The 16,682-nt window shown below is 37.7% G+C and overlaps 1 protein-coding gene across 15 annotated transcripts in view; it reads left to right on the forward strand.

Annotated features, from left to right (window-relative positions):
- Positions 1-16,682, forward strand: part of ITSN2 (intersectin 2) — a 158,579-nt gene that overhangs the window by 68,049 nt on the left and 73,848 nt on the right. For 10 of the 15 annotated variants that reach the window (XM_063623891.1, XM_063623890.1, XM_055253703.2 and 7 more), the window contains 2 exons: positions 4,986-5,125; positions 15,622-15,758. In XM_063623891.1, the coding sequence (XP_063479961.1) occupies positions 4,986-5,125; positions 15,622-15,758 (277 nt within the window). Of the gene's footprint in view, positions 1-4,985; positions 5,126-6,486; positions 6,568-15,621; positions 15,759-16,682 lie in introns of all 15 variants that reach the window. The other 5 variants (XM_063623889.1, XM_055253700.2, XM_055253701.2 and 2 more) reach the window with 1 other exon arrangement.

A 16,682-nucleotide genomic window follows, 5' to 3' on the forward strand; every position in this document is an offset into this window, starting at 1 on the left:
CTAATTCATATATTCAGTTCTTTTTGGGTTTCTTTAAATGAAACTTGGCAAGATAACTGACAAATTCATCTAGAAAATAAATTGTTCAAGATTAGGCAAAACTTGAAAAAGAAAAACTTTGGTAGGGGGGAGGAGACTAACCCTATCAGATATCAAAACATAAGATATGAAAGTTAGAGTGCCTAAAATAGTGTGTTATTGGTCAGAAATGGAAAAGTAGAGCAATGGAATTGAATAGAGTCTAGAAAAAAGCCCATGCATGTATGGTAACCTAGGATAAGATAAAGTTGGCACTTAACATTATTGGGGAAAGGATGGGCTTTCAGTAAGTGATTTGAGGGACAGTGGATTATCTGAAAGAGTTGCAGGGGAGCTCTTTACCGCTCTCTATGTACAGAAATAAATTCTAGATAAATTAGGAGGCTAAACATAAAAACAAAAACTATTATAAAACAGGAAAATATTTTATAATCTTGGCATGAGGAAAGTCTCTTTAAACAATAGTCATGAAGAAAAATACAGATTTGATGATTAAAAATGAAAACATCATAATGAAAGACAGCATAAACACTAAAAAATTTGAAGTACATGTAATACAAGAATTTAGAGCTTCTACAAATCAAAACTTAAGACAGCCCAATAGAAAAATACAGGCAAAGGATAAGACCTAACAATTCAAGACTGTGGCCAGAAACATAAAAGATGTTTCTTTGACTTCACTGGTTATCAAGAAAATACAAATTAAAATAACAATCAGGTTTCTTTTTTGCCAGTTAGCAAAAGTGAAAAAAAGATCGATAATATCCAGTATAGATGAGGGTTTGCAGAAACAGGTATTGTTGGTGTCATAAGTTGATAACAGCTTTTTTGGAATAGTAGTTTGGCAATTTCTGTCAAAATTTAACGTGTGCATTAACAGAATGAAAGACAAAAATCTACGAGCCACGTGATCATCTCCATAAATAACAGAACGAGTATTTGACAGAGTTTAACATCCTTTCATGATAAAAACACTAAAAAAAATAGATATAGAAGGAATTTTCTTCAACATAATAAAGGCCATTTATGAAAAGCTCACAGCTATCATAATGGGGGGAAACTGAAGACTTTTCATCTAAGATAGGGGTGTCTAATCTTATGGCTTACCTGGGTCACATTGGAAGAAGAGTTGTCTTGGGCCACACATAAAATCCACTAACACCGATGATAGCTAATGAGTGCTAAAAAGATCTCATAATGTTTTAAGAAGGTTTATGAATTTGTGTTGGGCCACATTGAAAGCCATCCTGGGCCGCATGCGGCCCATGGCCTACAGGTTGGATAAGCTTGATCTAAGATCTGGTATGAGGTAGGGATACGAACTTTCACTACTTCTGTTCAACATAATGCTGGAAGTACTAGCAAGACTACTTAGACAAGAAAAAGGAATAAAATACATTCAAATTGTAAAAGTAGTAGTAAAATTATCCCTGTCTGCGGATGACATGATCCTATATGTTGAAAACCCTAAAGACTTCAATAAAACTTAGAACTAATACATGAATTGAGTAAAGTTGTAGGACACAAAATCAGCATACAAAAATCAGTTGCATTTTTTACACAAATAACTATTCAAAAAAGAGATCAAGTAAACAATATTACTCATGACAGCATCAAAAATAATTAAATACTTAGGAATAAATTTGACCAAGGAGGGGAAAGATCTGTAACTGAAAACTATAGTTGATGGGAGAAATTGAAAAAGACGTAAATAAATGGAAAGATACTTCATGTTCACATATTGGAAGAATTAATATTTTAAAAATTATCTGTACTACCCAAAGCAATATACAGATTCAACACAATCTCTATCAAAATTCAAATAGCATTTTCAAAGGAATAGAAAAAGCGATTTTAAAATGTATATGGAATCACAGAAGACTTCAAATAGGCAAAGCAATCTTGAGAAAGAAAAACAAAGTTGGAAGCATCACACTGCCTGTTTGCAAATATTATGAAGCTGTAGTAATCAGAACAGTGTGGTACTGGCATAAAAACAGACATAGGGACAACATGGATGAACTTGCAAGATGTTACATTAAGTGAAGTAAGCCAGGCACAGAAAGACAAGTAGAGTATGATTTCATTTATTTGTAGAGTGTATATAGCCATAAAAGTAGAGAATAGAATGGTGGCTACCAGGGCTGGTGGGAGAAAATGGGATCACTGAGAGTTTGCTCAAAGGAAATCAACGTTTCAGTTAGATAGGAGGAGTAAGTTCAAGAAATCTATTGTACAACCTGGTTATTATAGTTAATAACAGTGCATTGTATTCTTGAAAGTTGCTAAGAGAATAGATTTTAAGTGTTCTCACCACAAAAGTGGTAAGTATGTGAGGTAACGCACATGTTAATTAACTCAATTTAGCCATTTTACAATGTATACATATTTCAAAACAACATGCATACTATATATACAAGTTTTTATTTGTTGATTACGAAAGACATAGATTTACAGAAAAGAATAGAGCCCAGCTAATTAACATATGCATTATTTTAATTAGCTTAATTATGCATATGTTAATCAGCCCAACTTAGCCATTTTACAATGTATACATATTTCAAAACAACGTGCATACAATATATGTATAATTTTTTGTCAATTACAAGACATACAGACTTATGAAATAGAATAGTCCAAAAATAGGCCGGGCGCGGTGGCTCAAGCCTGTAATCCCAGCACTTTGGGAGGCCGAGGCGGGTGGATCACGAGGTCAGGAGATCGAGACCATCCTGGCTAACACGGTGAAACCCCGTCTCTACTAAAAAAATACAAAAAAATTAGCCGGGCGTGCTGGCGGGCGCCTGTGGTCCCAGCTACTCGGGAGGCTGAGGCAGGAGAATGGCGTGAACCCAGGAGGTGGAGGTTGCGGTGAGCCGAGATCGCGCCACCGCACTCCAGCCTGGGGGACAGAGAAAGACTCCGTCTCAAAAAAAAAAAAAAAAAAAAAATAGTCCAAAAATAAACCCAAGTATATATGGTCAACTAATTTTTGACAAGGGTATCAAGAAGACACAATGGGAAAAGGATGGCCTCTTCGATAAATAGTATTGGGAAAACTGGATATCCACCTGCAAAAGAATGAAATTGGACCCTTATACCAGACTCAAAAATCAGCTCAGAATGGATTAAACATAAGACAAGAAACCGTAAAACTCCTAGAAGAAAACATTGGCAAAAGCTCTTTGACATTGGCCTTGGCAATGATTTTTTGGATATTATACCAAAAGTTCAGGAAACAAAAATAAACAAGTGGGACTTCATCAAATTAAAAAGCTTCTGCACAGTAAGGGAAACAACAAGATGAAAAGGCAGTCTATGGAATGGGAGAAAATACTTGTGAGCTATGTATCTCATAAGTGGTTTATATCCAAAATACAAGGAATATATATAGCTCAATACCAAAAAACAACCCAATTTCAAAATGGGCAAAAGACCTGAGTGGACATTTCTCCAAAGAAGACCTAAAACTGATAAAGAGGTATTTAAAAAGGTACTCAACATTATTAATCATCAGGGAAATGCAAATCTAAACCACATTGAAATATAATATCATCTCACACCTGGTAGGATGGCTGTTATCAAAAAGATCGGAGATAACGAGTGGTAGTGAGCATGTGGGGACAAGGGAATCCATGTACACTGTTGGAATGTAAATTGGTATAGCTGTTATGGAAAATAGTATGAAGTTTTCTAAAAAAATAAGCTAGAACTCTTGTATGATCCAGCAATCTCACTTCTGAATATATATTCAAAGGAAACAAAATTACTGTGTCAAAGAGATATTTGCACTCCCTTATGCTAAATGCAGTAAGTCAGTTACAGAAAGACAAATACTTCATGACCTCACTTTCATATAAAATCTAAAAAAAGTTGAACTCCTATACAGAAACTGAGAATAGAAGAGTGGTTACCAGGGGTTAGAGGGAGGGGGAAATGGGTAGATGTTGATCAGTGGGTACAGACCAACATCTATCCATACCAGTCAGAAAGGTAGTAATATAAATTATGCAGTAGCCATAATGTAGACTACTATGGAGCAATTTAAAAGAATGAACTAGATCTGTTTGTCCTGATTGATAAGATACCTTACTAATTCAAAACAAGTTGTGCAGCAATGTAGACAATATGATTCGATTAAAACCCATGGAAATAAAAGTTGAGTATCTACACATCTAAATGTAAATGCCTAAAAGGGGGATGAACTTGCAGTTGAAATTGAGGCCTTTTAATTTTTTACTCTGTATGTTTCATTTCATTTAAATTTTGTACTTCTATACTTTAAAAATATGATAGTTAAAAATAGACATTTAAACAGATAATATTGCTATTTTAATTTATTGTAATGTATTCCGCATTATATGTTTCCATCTGGTTTCTTCATCACTGCATGAATATGTAAAAAAAGATAATATAAAATGAAACCTTCTGTTCTTACCTCCTAAAATAATGTTACTAAATAATCCAGTTAGTAATACTTATTGAATCTTTGCTGTGAATATTTCCCTGTTCTTGGGAGCACTAAGAATAAATGGAAAGCTACTGTAACTATAATTTCTATTAATTGAGAATTAACTGTGGACCAGAGTATACAATGGCTTTATATCCATCACCTCATTTAATGTAGCATTATGCTCATTGTATAGATGAAAAGCCTGAGGATTCGATTGGTGAAGCATCTTTCCTAAAGTAGAATTTCACTTCAGGTCCTAGTCCTTTTGAATGCAGAACCAAGGCTTATAACCATTTCCTCTGATGCTCTTTCCAGCATATAATCTGGGAAGTGGAAATAACAACTGAGTGTTTTCACTTGTACTGGTCTACGTTATGTGTATACATCCTTCGTATTGGTCTAGTTACGTCAATGTGACCAAACAGTAAATGGCATGCTGGTAATGACATACGAACTTCTGCAAAATGTAAACTGTCTGATGTTTGTTTTTCAGATTCAGGGGTCAGTTTACTTCATAAAAAATCATTAGAAAAGGAAGAATTATGCCAAAGACTTAAAGAACAGTTAGATGCTCTTGAAAAAGAAACTGCATCTAAGCTATCAGAAATGGATTCTTTTAACAATCAACTAAAGGTATTTATTTTTGATACTATTTATTTTTAGGTAACTGCCTTCTTACCTTCATTATTTTGATTTAATAGAATAAATAGCTAAAGCTATTATATGTATTACATTTTCATAATTTATTTTATAATTTCAACCACACAAGAATTTCAAGATTGTTTTTAATGTTCTAGTTATATGACATAGTGTCATATAACTAAACATATACTTTATCAGTTTCCAGTTTTTGATGACTATGTGCTGTTTGTCTTGGCATCTATACATTTCCAGAACAATTGCCTTTGTCAGTATTACAGAACTGATCTCAGCCAATGTTATCCTAGGCAATTTTCAAAAATGGGAAATATGGAAAATTTGAAATAGTTTAGGTGGCAGAGGCTCTTTTAACACAGTTTTTATTTTTTTCCTTGGTAAGTGTAATTTAATTAACCTTTGTTAAATAATGCAATAATCAGTGAAATCTAGAACAGAATCTGGCACTATAAACTTTGCATGAAAAGCAAGTTAATGATTCATTGTTTGCCGCAGTGGCAGAGCAGATGTCCAAAACATAGACTGTCTGCATATCATTCACCACAGTATTCATTGTACACTGAAGCCATACCTATGAAAGAAACTAAAAACCAGACTCATGGCATAGAATGTAAATTTGGGAATAGTCTCAGTTATTCCTTTGCTAACAATATAAAGTTTCCAGAGCATAAGGTATTCTCTGTAAGAAATAAAGCTTTTCTAAAGCTTTTGTATAAGAAATCTCTCTCTTCATATGGCTTTTATCATGCTGACTTATTTAGAATAACATTAACACCAAATATAGAGTAAACAGCATGCTAAAGAAAGGACGACATGGTGGCCTTCAGGTAAGGAAAGGGAATTTGAGGTGAACAATGTTAATAATACACTTTACACAAGCATATATTCAGTAGAAAAAAATTTTATAGAAAACCAAATCATTCGTCATTGCTGGTTAGACAAGCCAGCCAACTTATCTTCCCTATATTATTTCTTCAAAAAATCTACATAACTGGGCATGGTGGCTCATGCCTGTAATCCCAGCACTTTGGGAGGCCGAGGTGGGCAGATCACGAGGTCAAGAGATCGAGACCAGCCTGGCCAACGTGGTGAAACCCCGTCTCTACTAAAAATACAAAAATTAGCTGGGCGTGGTGGCATGCACTTGTAGTCCCAGCTACTTGGGAGGCTGAGGCAGGAGAATCGCTTGAACCCAGGAGGTGGAGGTTGCAGTGAGCTGAGATCGTGCCACTGCACTCCAGCCTGGCGACAGAGTGAGACTCCATCTCAAAAAAAAAAAAAAAAAAAAAAAAATCTGTACATAGTTTAATTGGCTTTTTATCTGCCTTATCTTACAGTGTGGGAATATGGATGACTCTGTTCTTCAGTGCCTTTTGTCTCTGCTAAGCTGTCTCAACAACCTCTTCCTCTTACTTAAGGTTATTTTCTAATATCTAGCTTCTTTTCTTTGAGTTACTTTACTGTTTTATTTTTTTAAAACTAGACTATTCTTTGCCTTTATCTGAGTATCTTTGTTTGAAATAACATATACAATATAAGCCTTTTTCTTCCTGCTTGCTTGAATATCCTTCTGCTATCTGACTGCCTGTTTGAGTCTAATGCCAGAAGTCAGTAAGGTTGCCTGTCACAGTAACCTTTCTCAAAAGAAGCCCAGGACACTTAGAAATATAACCTGGTTCCTTTACAACATCCCTGTGAGTGGGTTAGCTGATAAAGATGATTACTAACTCAATTCAAAGGAAAATGTGAGATTAAATCACTTACCCATATCACCGAAAATCAGTGTTTAAAATAAAACTTAATACTTTATGAAATCTAGGGCAAGTTTATGTCATATATGCACCAAGCTGCTTCCTAATACTGTTTTAAGGACAATTTTAAAGAACCAATAATGCAGGGGCAACTTTAGTCAGGTCTAGTTACCAGGCTCATATTTAGACATGCTTGCACATCAGATAAAAAGTTTAAATTATATAAATAACTATTTCTCTTTGCCATGTATAACGTAGAGTATTAAAAATATTTTAATAGAGCTTAAAGAAGTGTGCTTTATGTTTACTGCTGGCTGACTCTAGTAGATTTTGACTACACATTTTACTCAGTACTAAAATGGATGGCAATAGGGCAGGTGCCTATATGCATATATATTCCACAGTGAAGACAGAAACATGATAAGTAGAGTTCATTTGTTACCTGAGCAAAGTAGGGCAAATTGGAAAGATGGTAGCAGCAGGGGACCCATATTTTAGCCTTTATGGTTATGGCATGAATGGCCAGATTATATGGTTTTTACAACTTTTGCTACGGATTGCATAGAAACTAAACTAAGTTTCTTCATCTGTAAAGTGAAGTTTAATGATGATTTGTGGACTGTTCTCCCTCACAGAGTCTGATTCTTTCAGTTAGCATTTGATTCTCCACAGGCCAGCAGTTATTCTTGTCCCTTGTTTTACTTTGTTCCTTCTGCTTCCTGCCTTCCAGACTTACACTGCTTATTGATACTTTCATCAGAGCAATTTAGGAAACTAAAGAGATAGATAGGAAATCTATACTGTCAGAGCAGTCAGGAGACTGTGTTGTCACAGAAAGCAAGAAAAGAGGTCTTCTGTAGTTACTAGAAAATGAAACAGAGTTATTAGTTAACATAATACTAAAAAATATTGGCCAGGCGCGGTGGCTCACGCCTGTAATCCCAGCAGTTTGGGAGGCCAAGGCGGGTGGATCACCTGAGGTCAGGAGTTCGAGACCAGTGTGGCCAACATGGTGAAACCCCGTCTCTACTAAAAATACAAAAAATTATCCGGGCATAGTGGCGGATGCCTGTAATCTCAGCTACTCAGGAAGCTGAGACGGGAGAATCGCTTGAACCCGGGAGGTGGAGGTTGCAGTGAGCGGAGGTCGCACCATCGCACTCCAGCTTGGTCAACAAGAGCAAAACTCCGTCTCAAAAAAAAAAAGAAAAAGAAAAAGAAAAATATCCATTGAATTTGTCAAAAAGGAAACTTTTGAAGACCTTGCTAAAAGTGCCATTTCACTTGAGTGATAAGCAGAAACTGGATTGCAGTGGATCAGGAATGAGTAAGAGTTGAGGAAGGGTTAAGTGAGTAGCAACAACTCTTAGAATGAAAAGAAAAAAGCATGGGGGTCAAAGGAAATTTTTTTTTTTTTTTTTTTTTTGGTTTAAGAAAGACTTGAAGGAAATAGTAAAGAGAAAAGAAAGGAGGCAGGGGGAAAGAGAGAAAGATTGATGGAGCAAAGTCCCTGAAGAAGCAGATTAAGATGGAATGGAGAGCACAGATTAAAGGATTAGATAAAAAGAATACTTTCAGTGTAACATACGGGGAGAAGATGGATATGAATGCAGTTAAATTTGTTGGTAGAGAGTAGGAAGTTGACAGTGAAACGGGAAATGTTCCCTTGTCCCCCTCCAAGAGCAAGTGATGGGAGTGTGGCTCACTTCTTCAGTGCCCCCCTGCTCAAACCTCTAGGGGAGCATACAGATGGGCAGGCTGTGGGGCTCTGACCCCACAGCAGTGTCTAGGGGTGAATGTGTACAGCTGAAGCCCCAGTGGGGTATGTTACAGAGTGCTCTTTTAGTTTACCGTCTATAGGCGGTTTGTGTTACCCAGCTCAGTTAGACCCCTTTCCTTATCACAAGGACAGAACAGAGGGATTTCTGTATCCCAGGGTTTCTTGCCTTCGTGTACTGGAAGAATTGGATCACACGTGGGCTTGGAGAATGAATGCAAGGTTTTATTGAGTAGAAGTAGCTCTCAGCAGATGGGGGAGCCAGAAGGGAGATGGTTTTACCCTGGAGTCGGGCCACAACCTGACTTCTCACTGCTCTGGCCAAACTCTGCGTTGTTCCTCTGGTCAATGGCCTGCTGGCCTGCTGGTGCCTGTTGACATGCTCTTCCACCGGCGTGCTCTTGATGACCAGCTGCTTGTGTCATCTTCTGCCGATGTGTTCCTCACGACGTCCGGCCACTTATGTCTCTGCCTTTTTAGGATCCCGGGTTTTTATAGGCACAGGATGGTGGCGTGGCAGGCCAGGGTGGTCTTGGAAGATGCAACATTTGGGTGCGAAGGCAGGAGTGCCTGTCCTCACCTAGGTTCATGGGCATAGGCCTGAGGGTGAAGCCCTAGCCAGGGACCCGCCTTTCTCTACCCAGTACTTCCCTGGCCCACTCCCCTATCGACAGCTTCAAGACTTAAAATCAGAGGTAAGTTGGACCATTAGAAAGAATCTTCCTGGGTAGAGGAGGACATGATATAACTCAGCCTAGGCCAGAAGAAGAGGGGTGGAGATGTAGGAAGTTCTATTGATTTTTTGAGATGGAAAGATGAGAGAGCTGCAGTCTGATGGCCTAATGAGGCAAGGTTTATAGCTGGTAGTGAGGAGAATGGATGGAAGATTAGGAAGTTTCAGGAGAGAAATAGGCATGAAATAGACATCTCAGTGCAGATATGCAAGCTTAGTAGAGGAAAACCTAAGTGTGCTGAGCAATGTTGAATGTCTTATTGAAGTTGGAGGTGATGTATTTAAATTGAAAAAAGTATGCCTAATTGTGTGATTTTTCCTCACGATGTTCAGCTGTTTAGGTATAAGCACAGAGAAAGCTGATGAAATAGGTTCATGGTTCATACAGGTTTGAGATTTTAATAGACATGCACAAAGAGAGAGGGACAAAAGAGTTACAGATCTTGACAAAAGCATTATGATCAAGATGAGCTCTGAAACATGAACTAGACATGAAGGATGTGAAGAGAGGAAGGGGTGTTAATAAAGAAAGAGAATGATGGGAGTCAACAGAATGGTCTCAGTGAGGTTGAAAACCTATTGATGGCTGGGCATGGTGGCTCACGCCTATAATCCCTGCACTTTGAGAGGCTGAGGCGGGTTGATCACCTAAGGTCAGTAGTTCCAGACCAGCCTGGCCAACATGATGAAACCCCGTCTCTACTAAAAATACAAAAAATTAGCTGGGTGTGGTGGCACACGCCTTTAATCCCAGCTACTCGGGAGGCTGAGGCAGGAGAATTGCTTGAATCTGGGAGGTGGAGGTTGCAGTGAGGCAAGATCATGCCACTGCACTCCAACCAGGGCAACAAGAGCAAAACTCTATCTCAGAAAAAACAAACAAACCTACTGATATAGATGTACCAGGTATAAGAAAAGTTCAAAGGGTAAGAACTTACGTTTGAAGAATGGGATATTTGATCAATGGTAGTTCTGTTTCTGATTATAGTAAGACTCAGGGTGTAGTAATGGGAATGATGGATTAAGTAGAGTTAAAAAGGTCATTGATGAAGAGATCAGCCTGAGAGTTGAGGTTTGGATTGCATCATTTATGTGGATGTCAAAGACTTAGAGAGTAGTGAGGTGAGTGAATGACCAGGTGACTAATAGATGACAATAAAAAGGAAGGAGAGAATGGTATTGCTGGATGGTAGGAGCCCCAGAAAAGCATGGAGTTGGTAAGAGTGAGGGGGAAATAACCATCTGAAAGTGGCAATGAAGAGCAAAGAAAATACCGTAGTTATCCTCTGACCCTGATGTAAGTGGAGTGTATGATAATAAACTGAGAGAGGACTAGCGGAAAAGTAGTATCCCGAGGGATCAGCCAAGAAAGTGAAGAGGTAAGAGAATTTTCGTTCAGAGAAGATTGGTAGCTATATGATAGTTTCCTGATCACATAGAGAAGTTCCAGGAGAGTGGAGAGGTTTGAGGAGAGAATGAGTAGGGGATTGGGTCAGATTAAGGGATAAACAGCACTGTAGAGATAAGAATTCAGGTGATAAGGAATGAGAAGAAAGGCTATGTCTTATCAGTAGATGAGATGGAACTGGTCCTGATAGTGCTGGAGGAGGACAGGCACTTAGTTCTAATGCTGTGATCCTTTGTGATAGTAGAGCACCTGGGTTAATCACTCCTTTAGGCTACTTGTAGTGACAACAGAAGTAAAATACTTTAAATTATTTATCAGGCCGGGCGCGGTGGCTCACGCTTGTAATCCCAGCACTTTGGGAGGCCGAGGCGGGTGAATCACGAGGTCAGGAGATCGAGACCACGGTGAAACCCTGTCTCTACTAAAAATACAAAAAAAAAAAAAAAAAAAAAAAAAAAAATTATTTATCTTAGAATGTTATGTTTTACTGGAACCTGCAATATGCATGTACAGAATCAATAATTTTTACTCTTTTGGTCAAGTTATACTAAGACAAATAAAAAAGCCAGTGGATTCAAAAGTGAGACATTTGACAGGCCATTATACCATTAAGAAAATTCACACATCTGGCCAGGTGCTGTGGCTTATGCCTGTAATCCCAGCACTTTGGGAGGCTGAGGCGGGTGGATCATGAGATCAGGAGTTCGAGACCAGCCTGGCCAACATAGTGAAACCTCATCTCTACTAAAAATACAAAAAATTAGCTGGGCATGGTGGCAGGCGCCTATAGTCCCAGCTACTTGGGAGGCTGAGGCAGGTGAATCACTTGAACCTGGGAGGCGGAGGTTGCAGTGAGGTGAGATTGTGCCACTGCACTCCAGCCTGGGCAACCGAGCGAGACTCTGTCTCAAAAAAAAATAAAAATAAAAATAAAGAAGTTAAAAAAGAAAATTCACACATCTTTAGCAGTGAAGTGCAATGAAAACTGTACTGGCCTAGGAATCTAAAAAAGTGAACTCTAGTCTTATCCATGCCACTTGCCAGTTGTGTAATGATCTGTCATTTACCCTCCAAATTTTGCTTTCTTCCTTTACAAAACATGCTGACATTATCTGCCTGTCTTCTTTGCAAAGTCTTATGATTAAATGAGATCACATATAGATGGAAATGCTTTGTAAAACTCTTATATACAAATATGCAAATATTTTTGTTATTTTTGAAAAAACAAAATTATTTTCCCCCACTCTTCTTAAGAAAGGGGTGGTCAGAATCTCCAAAATATCTTTAGTATTTTGGAAAGTCAACCAGTGTTGACTTGAGATAATGATTGGGGAAATGCTTGTCCGTAGAGGGAAAGTAGAATCTGTTAATGGTAGAATCGTGGTTTCCTTCAAGGAGTTAGGTCTTAACCCTATGCTTCCAAGGATCTGGAGTAACCTACATTAGTAATACCCCTCCAGGTGGCATAACCCGCCTTGACCAAGTTGGATTTACCTCAACCATACAAAGATGATTTAACGTACAGAAAAGTTTAATGTAATTTACTATATAAACAGACTAAAGGAGAAAAAGATTATGCTCATCTCTTAGATACAGGAAAGGTTTTTGATAAAACTTAGTATCCATTCATGATTTTAAAAGTAAAACTTACTAGCAAACTAGTAATAGAAGTTCCTTAACGTAAAAGAGATAATCTGTCATTCTATTAAGATTGAGAACAACTTGGCTGGGCGCAGTGGCTCACGCCTGTAATCCCAGCCCTTTGGAAGGCCGAGGCAGGTGGATTGCCTGAGCTCAGCAATTCACGACCAGCCTGGCCAACATGGTAAAACCCCGTTTCTACTAAAAATGCAAAAATTAGCCGGGTGTGGTGGCATGAGCCTGTAATCCCAGCTACCCGGGAGGCTGAGGCAGGAGAATTGCTTGAACCCGGGAGGTGGAGGTTGCAGTGAGCTGAGATCGCGCCACTGCACACCAGCCTGGGCAACAGAGCAAGACTCCGTCTCAAAAAAAAAAAAAAAGATTGAGAACAACTCTTAATGAATTCTGATTGGTTTATTTTTTTCTTGCTTAACTATTATGTGTAACAAGGACCTCCTGGAAGTAGTGACCTAACCCAGAGGAATAGGTCTAAGGATAGGAATTTTTACATCACCATAGTCAAATAGAGGAAATACTTGGCAAGCTTTGTGGTGCTCTTCAAATCTTACTAATTTGCATAGACTATAGTTTATGCATTTTTCATTTGTCCAATAAATATTTATTAAATATCCATATTGTACTAGACTGTTGGCTGGAGACAGCTTGATGAAAGACAGTCTTGTTGTCAAGAAACTCACTTCAGTGGAGGAGGCAATCATATAGTTGGAAGACACTGTGATAGAGGAATATACAGAGTGGCACAAGGAAGCTCATTAACTCTGACACTGGAGGGAATAGGGTTAGTAAGGGAATACTTAGAGCTGTATTTTAAAGGACAAGTTGGAGGGCTAAGCCTGCAGCCTTGTTGAGATCAGACATTAATTTGGCTCCCTTTTACTCTCCTTTTAAACTTAGTACTCTCCTCATTTTTGACTTCATCCAATAATAATAGCTAATATTTATTGAGAACCTATGTGCTCTGCACTATAATAAGCACTTTATATGTATTAACTCATTTTATCCTCACAACAACTCTGTGAGGCATGTATCATAACAAGCTTCCCCAACCCGTGGTCCACAGGCCACATGCGGCCCAGGACGGCTTTGAATGCAGCCCTACACAAATTTGTAAACTTTCTTAAAACATTATGAGATTTTTTTTTGCAATTTTATTTATTTATGTATTTATTTTTAGCTCATCAGCTATCGTTAGTGTATTTTACATGTGGCACAAGACAGTTTTTCCTCTTTCCATGTGGCCCAGGGAAGCTAAAAGATTGGACACCCTTGCACTATAATTAACCTCATTTTACTGATGAGGAAACTATAACTTTCCTAAGGTTATACAGCTAGTATACAGAGCCTGAGTCAAGCCTTATTAGTCTTATTCCAGACTCATCCTCCTCATGACTAAACCACCTTGCTTCTCTATGTATTGTAACCACTATATTCTGCTTTTCAATAGAATTTGGAGAAAGGTACAACAAATAAAACCCTAGAAGCTGAGAGCTGTGGAAAATTCGCTATAAAAGCAGTATGCATTATTATTGGCTTAAGCTGTAAATGTTTTGCTCAGACATGTTGGACATAGTCTCTGGACAGCATGCTGTACTTAGATCAAATCTACTATTTCAATCAAGTAAAAGGTTCACTTATAAAATAGTTATCTCTGAAAAGAAATGGAGTTTGGAGTTGTGTTATTATGTATAGGTTGATGCCAAAAAACATTTTTTACCGAAACATTCTACCCAAATATTGTCCAGCTCTCACCTTTGCCATGAAGTTTCTTTTGATTACTCTTAAGTCCCCCTGCCCCCACTTCTTTCCTCCAGCCTTCTTTTTCTACTCTCTCGTTCAGGATTCTGTAGATTCCAAATGAAAGAAATCTAGTTCAAAATAGTTAAGCTAATGAGTGATTATTAGAAGCATCCTAGGACCACTAACTGAATCCACGGAAGGGCTGCTGGACAGGGGCAGTTCCTAGGTCTCCGAGCCATGATATTGAACATTCAGCTTCTATAGTACCCTTTCTCTCCACCTCAGTCTCTAATCTTTACTTCTCTTTTTTCTGAGTTGATTTTATTCCTATCCCCAGGTCTTATTTGGTTGTGAGGCAGCTCCAGGTTTACTTTATCCCAGTTTAATAGCTGAAGAAAGGTTTCTTTCTCCCCACTTCAACATATGTGAATCCCAGGAAAATATTCTGGGCCAGCTTGGATTATGCTTATGTCCTTTGGACCAATCGTTTCTGAGCAGGGAAGTAAGGTGCTGTGATTGTTTAGGTCAGGAATAAACAATTGTGCCTGGTGGGAATGGGAGGAGCTCTGAGTTTGGCAGACCTTTTAAAACCACATAAGATGTTGGGAGGAAGGTGGAAAGATCAGTTTCCCAGAGGAAGGCAGGGTGCTGTTGAAGAAGAGGAAAAAAAAGTGCTGAACAGATAATCACAAGTTCCTGCTAAGGAATTTACCTCTGCCCTGCATGTTGACACTTGCCTCTACACTGAGATTGTGAACTCTTTAAAGGCAAAGTCTGTAGACTTGGGAGTCAGCCTTGTATTGGATCCCCTTGGAATGCTTTATAGCACTTAGCATACAACTAGATGTTCAATAAGCAGTTGTTCATTTCAACTTCTGTTTGGAATACTTTTCATTATTTTGGCTCATGGTAGTCATGATTTTAGGCAGACATCTTTTTCCATTTTTAGTTTTGAACTAAATTATTTAATAATTCTGTGTTTAGTTCAAGATCATATTGGATAAAAATAACTTGGTTAAACTACATATGTCAAAAACATGACTGAACAAAATTTCTCTTCAGATGTTATAACAAGCAAATTATTCCCCCATATTTTTAATGGATTGCTTTTTTAAATTGAAAATGATATACCAAATCAAAGCATTGGCTTGTTAAAGATTCTGTGTTCCGTAGAAATGAATTGATAGAAAAGTAGATTATTTTAATGTGTTTATGTCAGGAGCTATATGGTTTAAATACTTAAGGTTTTTTTTATTATCTAAATATTTTTTAAAACTTTAAATCTTTTAAATTTAGTTCAACTTGCTGTAGGAGTTTTATCTTTTAATGCAAATGCCACATTAATACATATGACAAGCATATTTAAATCATTCACGTATTGACTTATTTTCTTTTTCTCCTTAGGAACTGAGAGAAACCTACAACACACAGCAGTTAGCCCTTGAACAACTTTATAAGATCAAACGTGACAAGTTGAAGGAAATAGAAAGAAAAAGATTAGAACTAATACAGAAAAAGAAACTAGAAGATGAGGCTGCAAGGTAATATAGCTGATATATTTATTGTGCTATATTGCCATTAGAATTGTAATTTTGTTGCTCATGTCTTTAGTTTATGAAAATTTAAGGAAAATAAAAGGATTATCCTAATCAGATTCTAGATCTCATAAGTTCAATCCTTTTAGGGATCAAGTTTGCAGTAACTGATTTTATTTTCTACTAGTGAAAAATAACAGACTTTGGAGTCAAACCTGTATTAGTTTCCTGAAAGATCATAAAAGCAGAATACTTAATTGTATATAGTAATACTGAATGTAGAATGCCACATTGATGCATTTTTCTTTTTATCACTGAGATATATTAATTGCCTCCATTTATAGTAAAGACATTTGTGGTATCTGAAGCCTAGAATTATTCATTTAGAAACTTTGCATGGTATTTTTCTGCCATTAAGATTCTTTTTCTAATACGTTCCTTTCTTCCAAGTTCTCTAGTATCAGAAAGTAGTATAATTAGTTAACAAATATGGATGAACCAGTATTTTTTTGCCTTGGTAAAGAGTAGATGAGTAATTTCTATGAAAAAGCTAATAGTTACTAGGGAGGCAAGAAAGACACATTACCGTTTAGCAGGCCTCTATTCTTAATGGTTTCAAAGTAGCCACCTCCAACACATTTTTTTGAGTGGCTGTTGTTGGCTGTGATGCTGGTAGACTTTGGATTACTCCTCATAATTCTAATAGGAGATTCAGACAGTTAAACAAATAACTGTTATATTGTTTACTCCTAGACCCCCATTTATTTATTTTGAGACAGGGTCCTTGCTCTGTCACCCAGGCCGGATTGCAGTGGCATGATCAGGGATCACTGCAGCCTCGACCTCCTGGGCTCAAGCAATCCTCCCGCCTAAGCTCCCACTGAGTAGCTACGAATATAGGCATGCACCACCACTCTCTGCTAATTTTTT

This window comes from Symphalangus syndactylus, chromosome 18 (assembly GCF_028878055.3).
Source record: "Symphalangus syndactylus isolate Jambi chromosome 18, NHGRI_mSymSyn1-v2.1_pri, whole genome shotgun sequence".
Classification (NCBI taxonomy): domain Eukaryota; kingdom Metazoa; phylum Chordata; class Mammalia; order Primates; family Hylobatidae; genus Symphalangus; species Symphalangus syndactylus.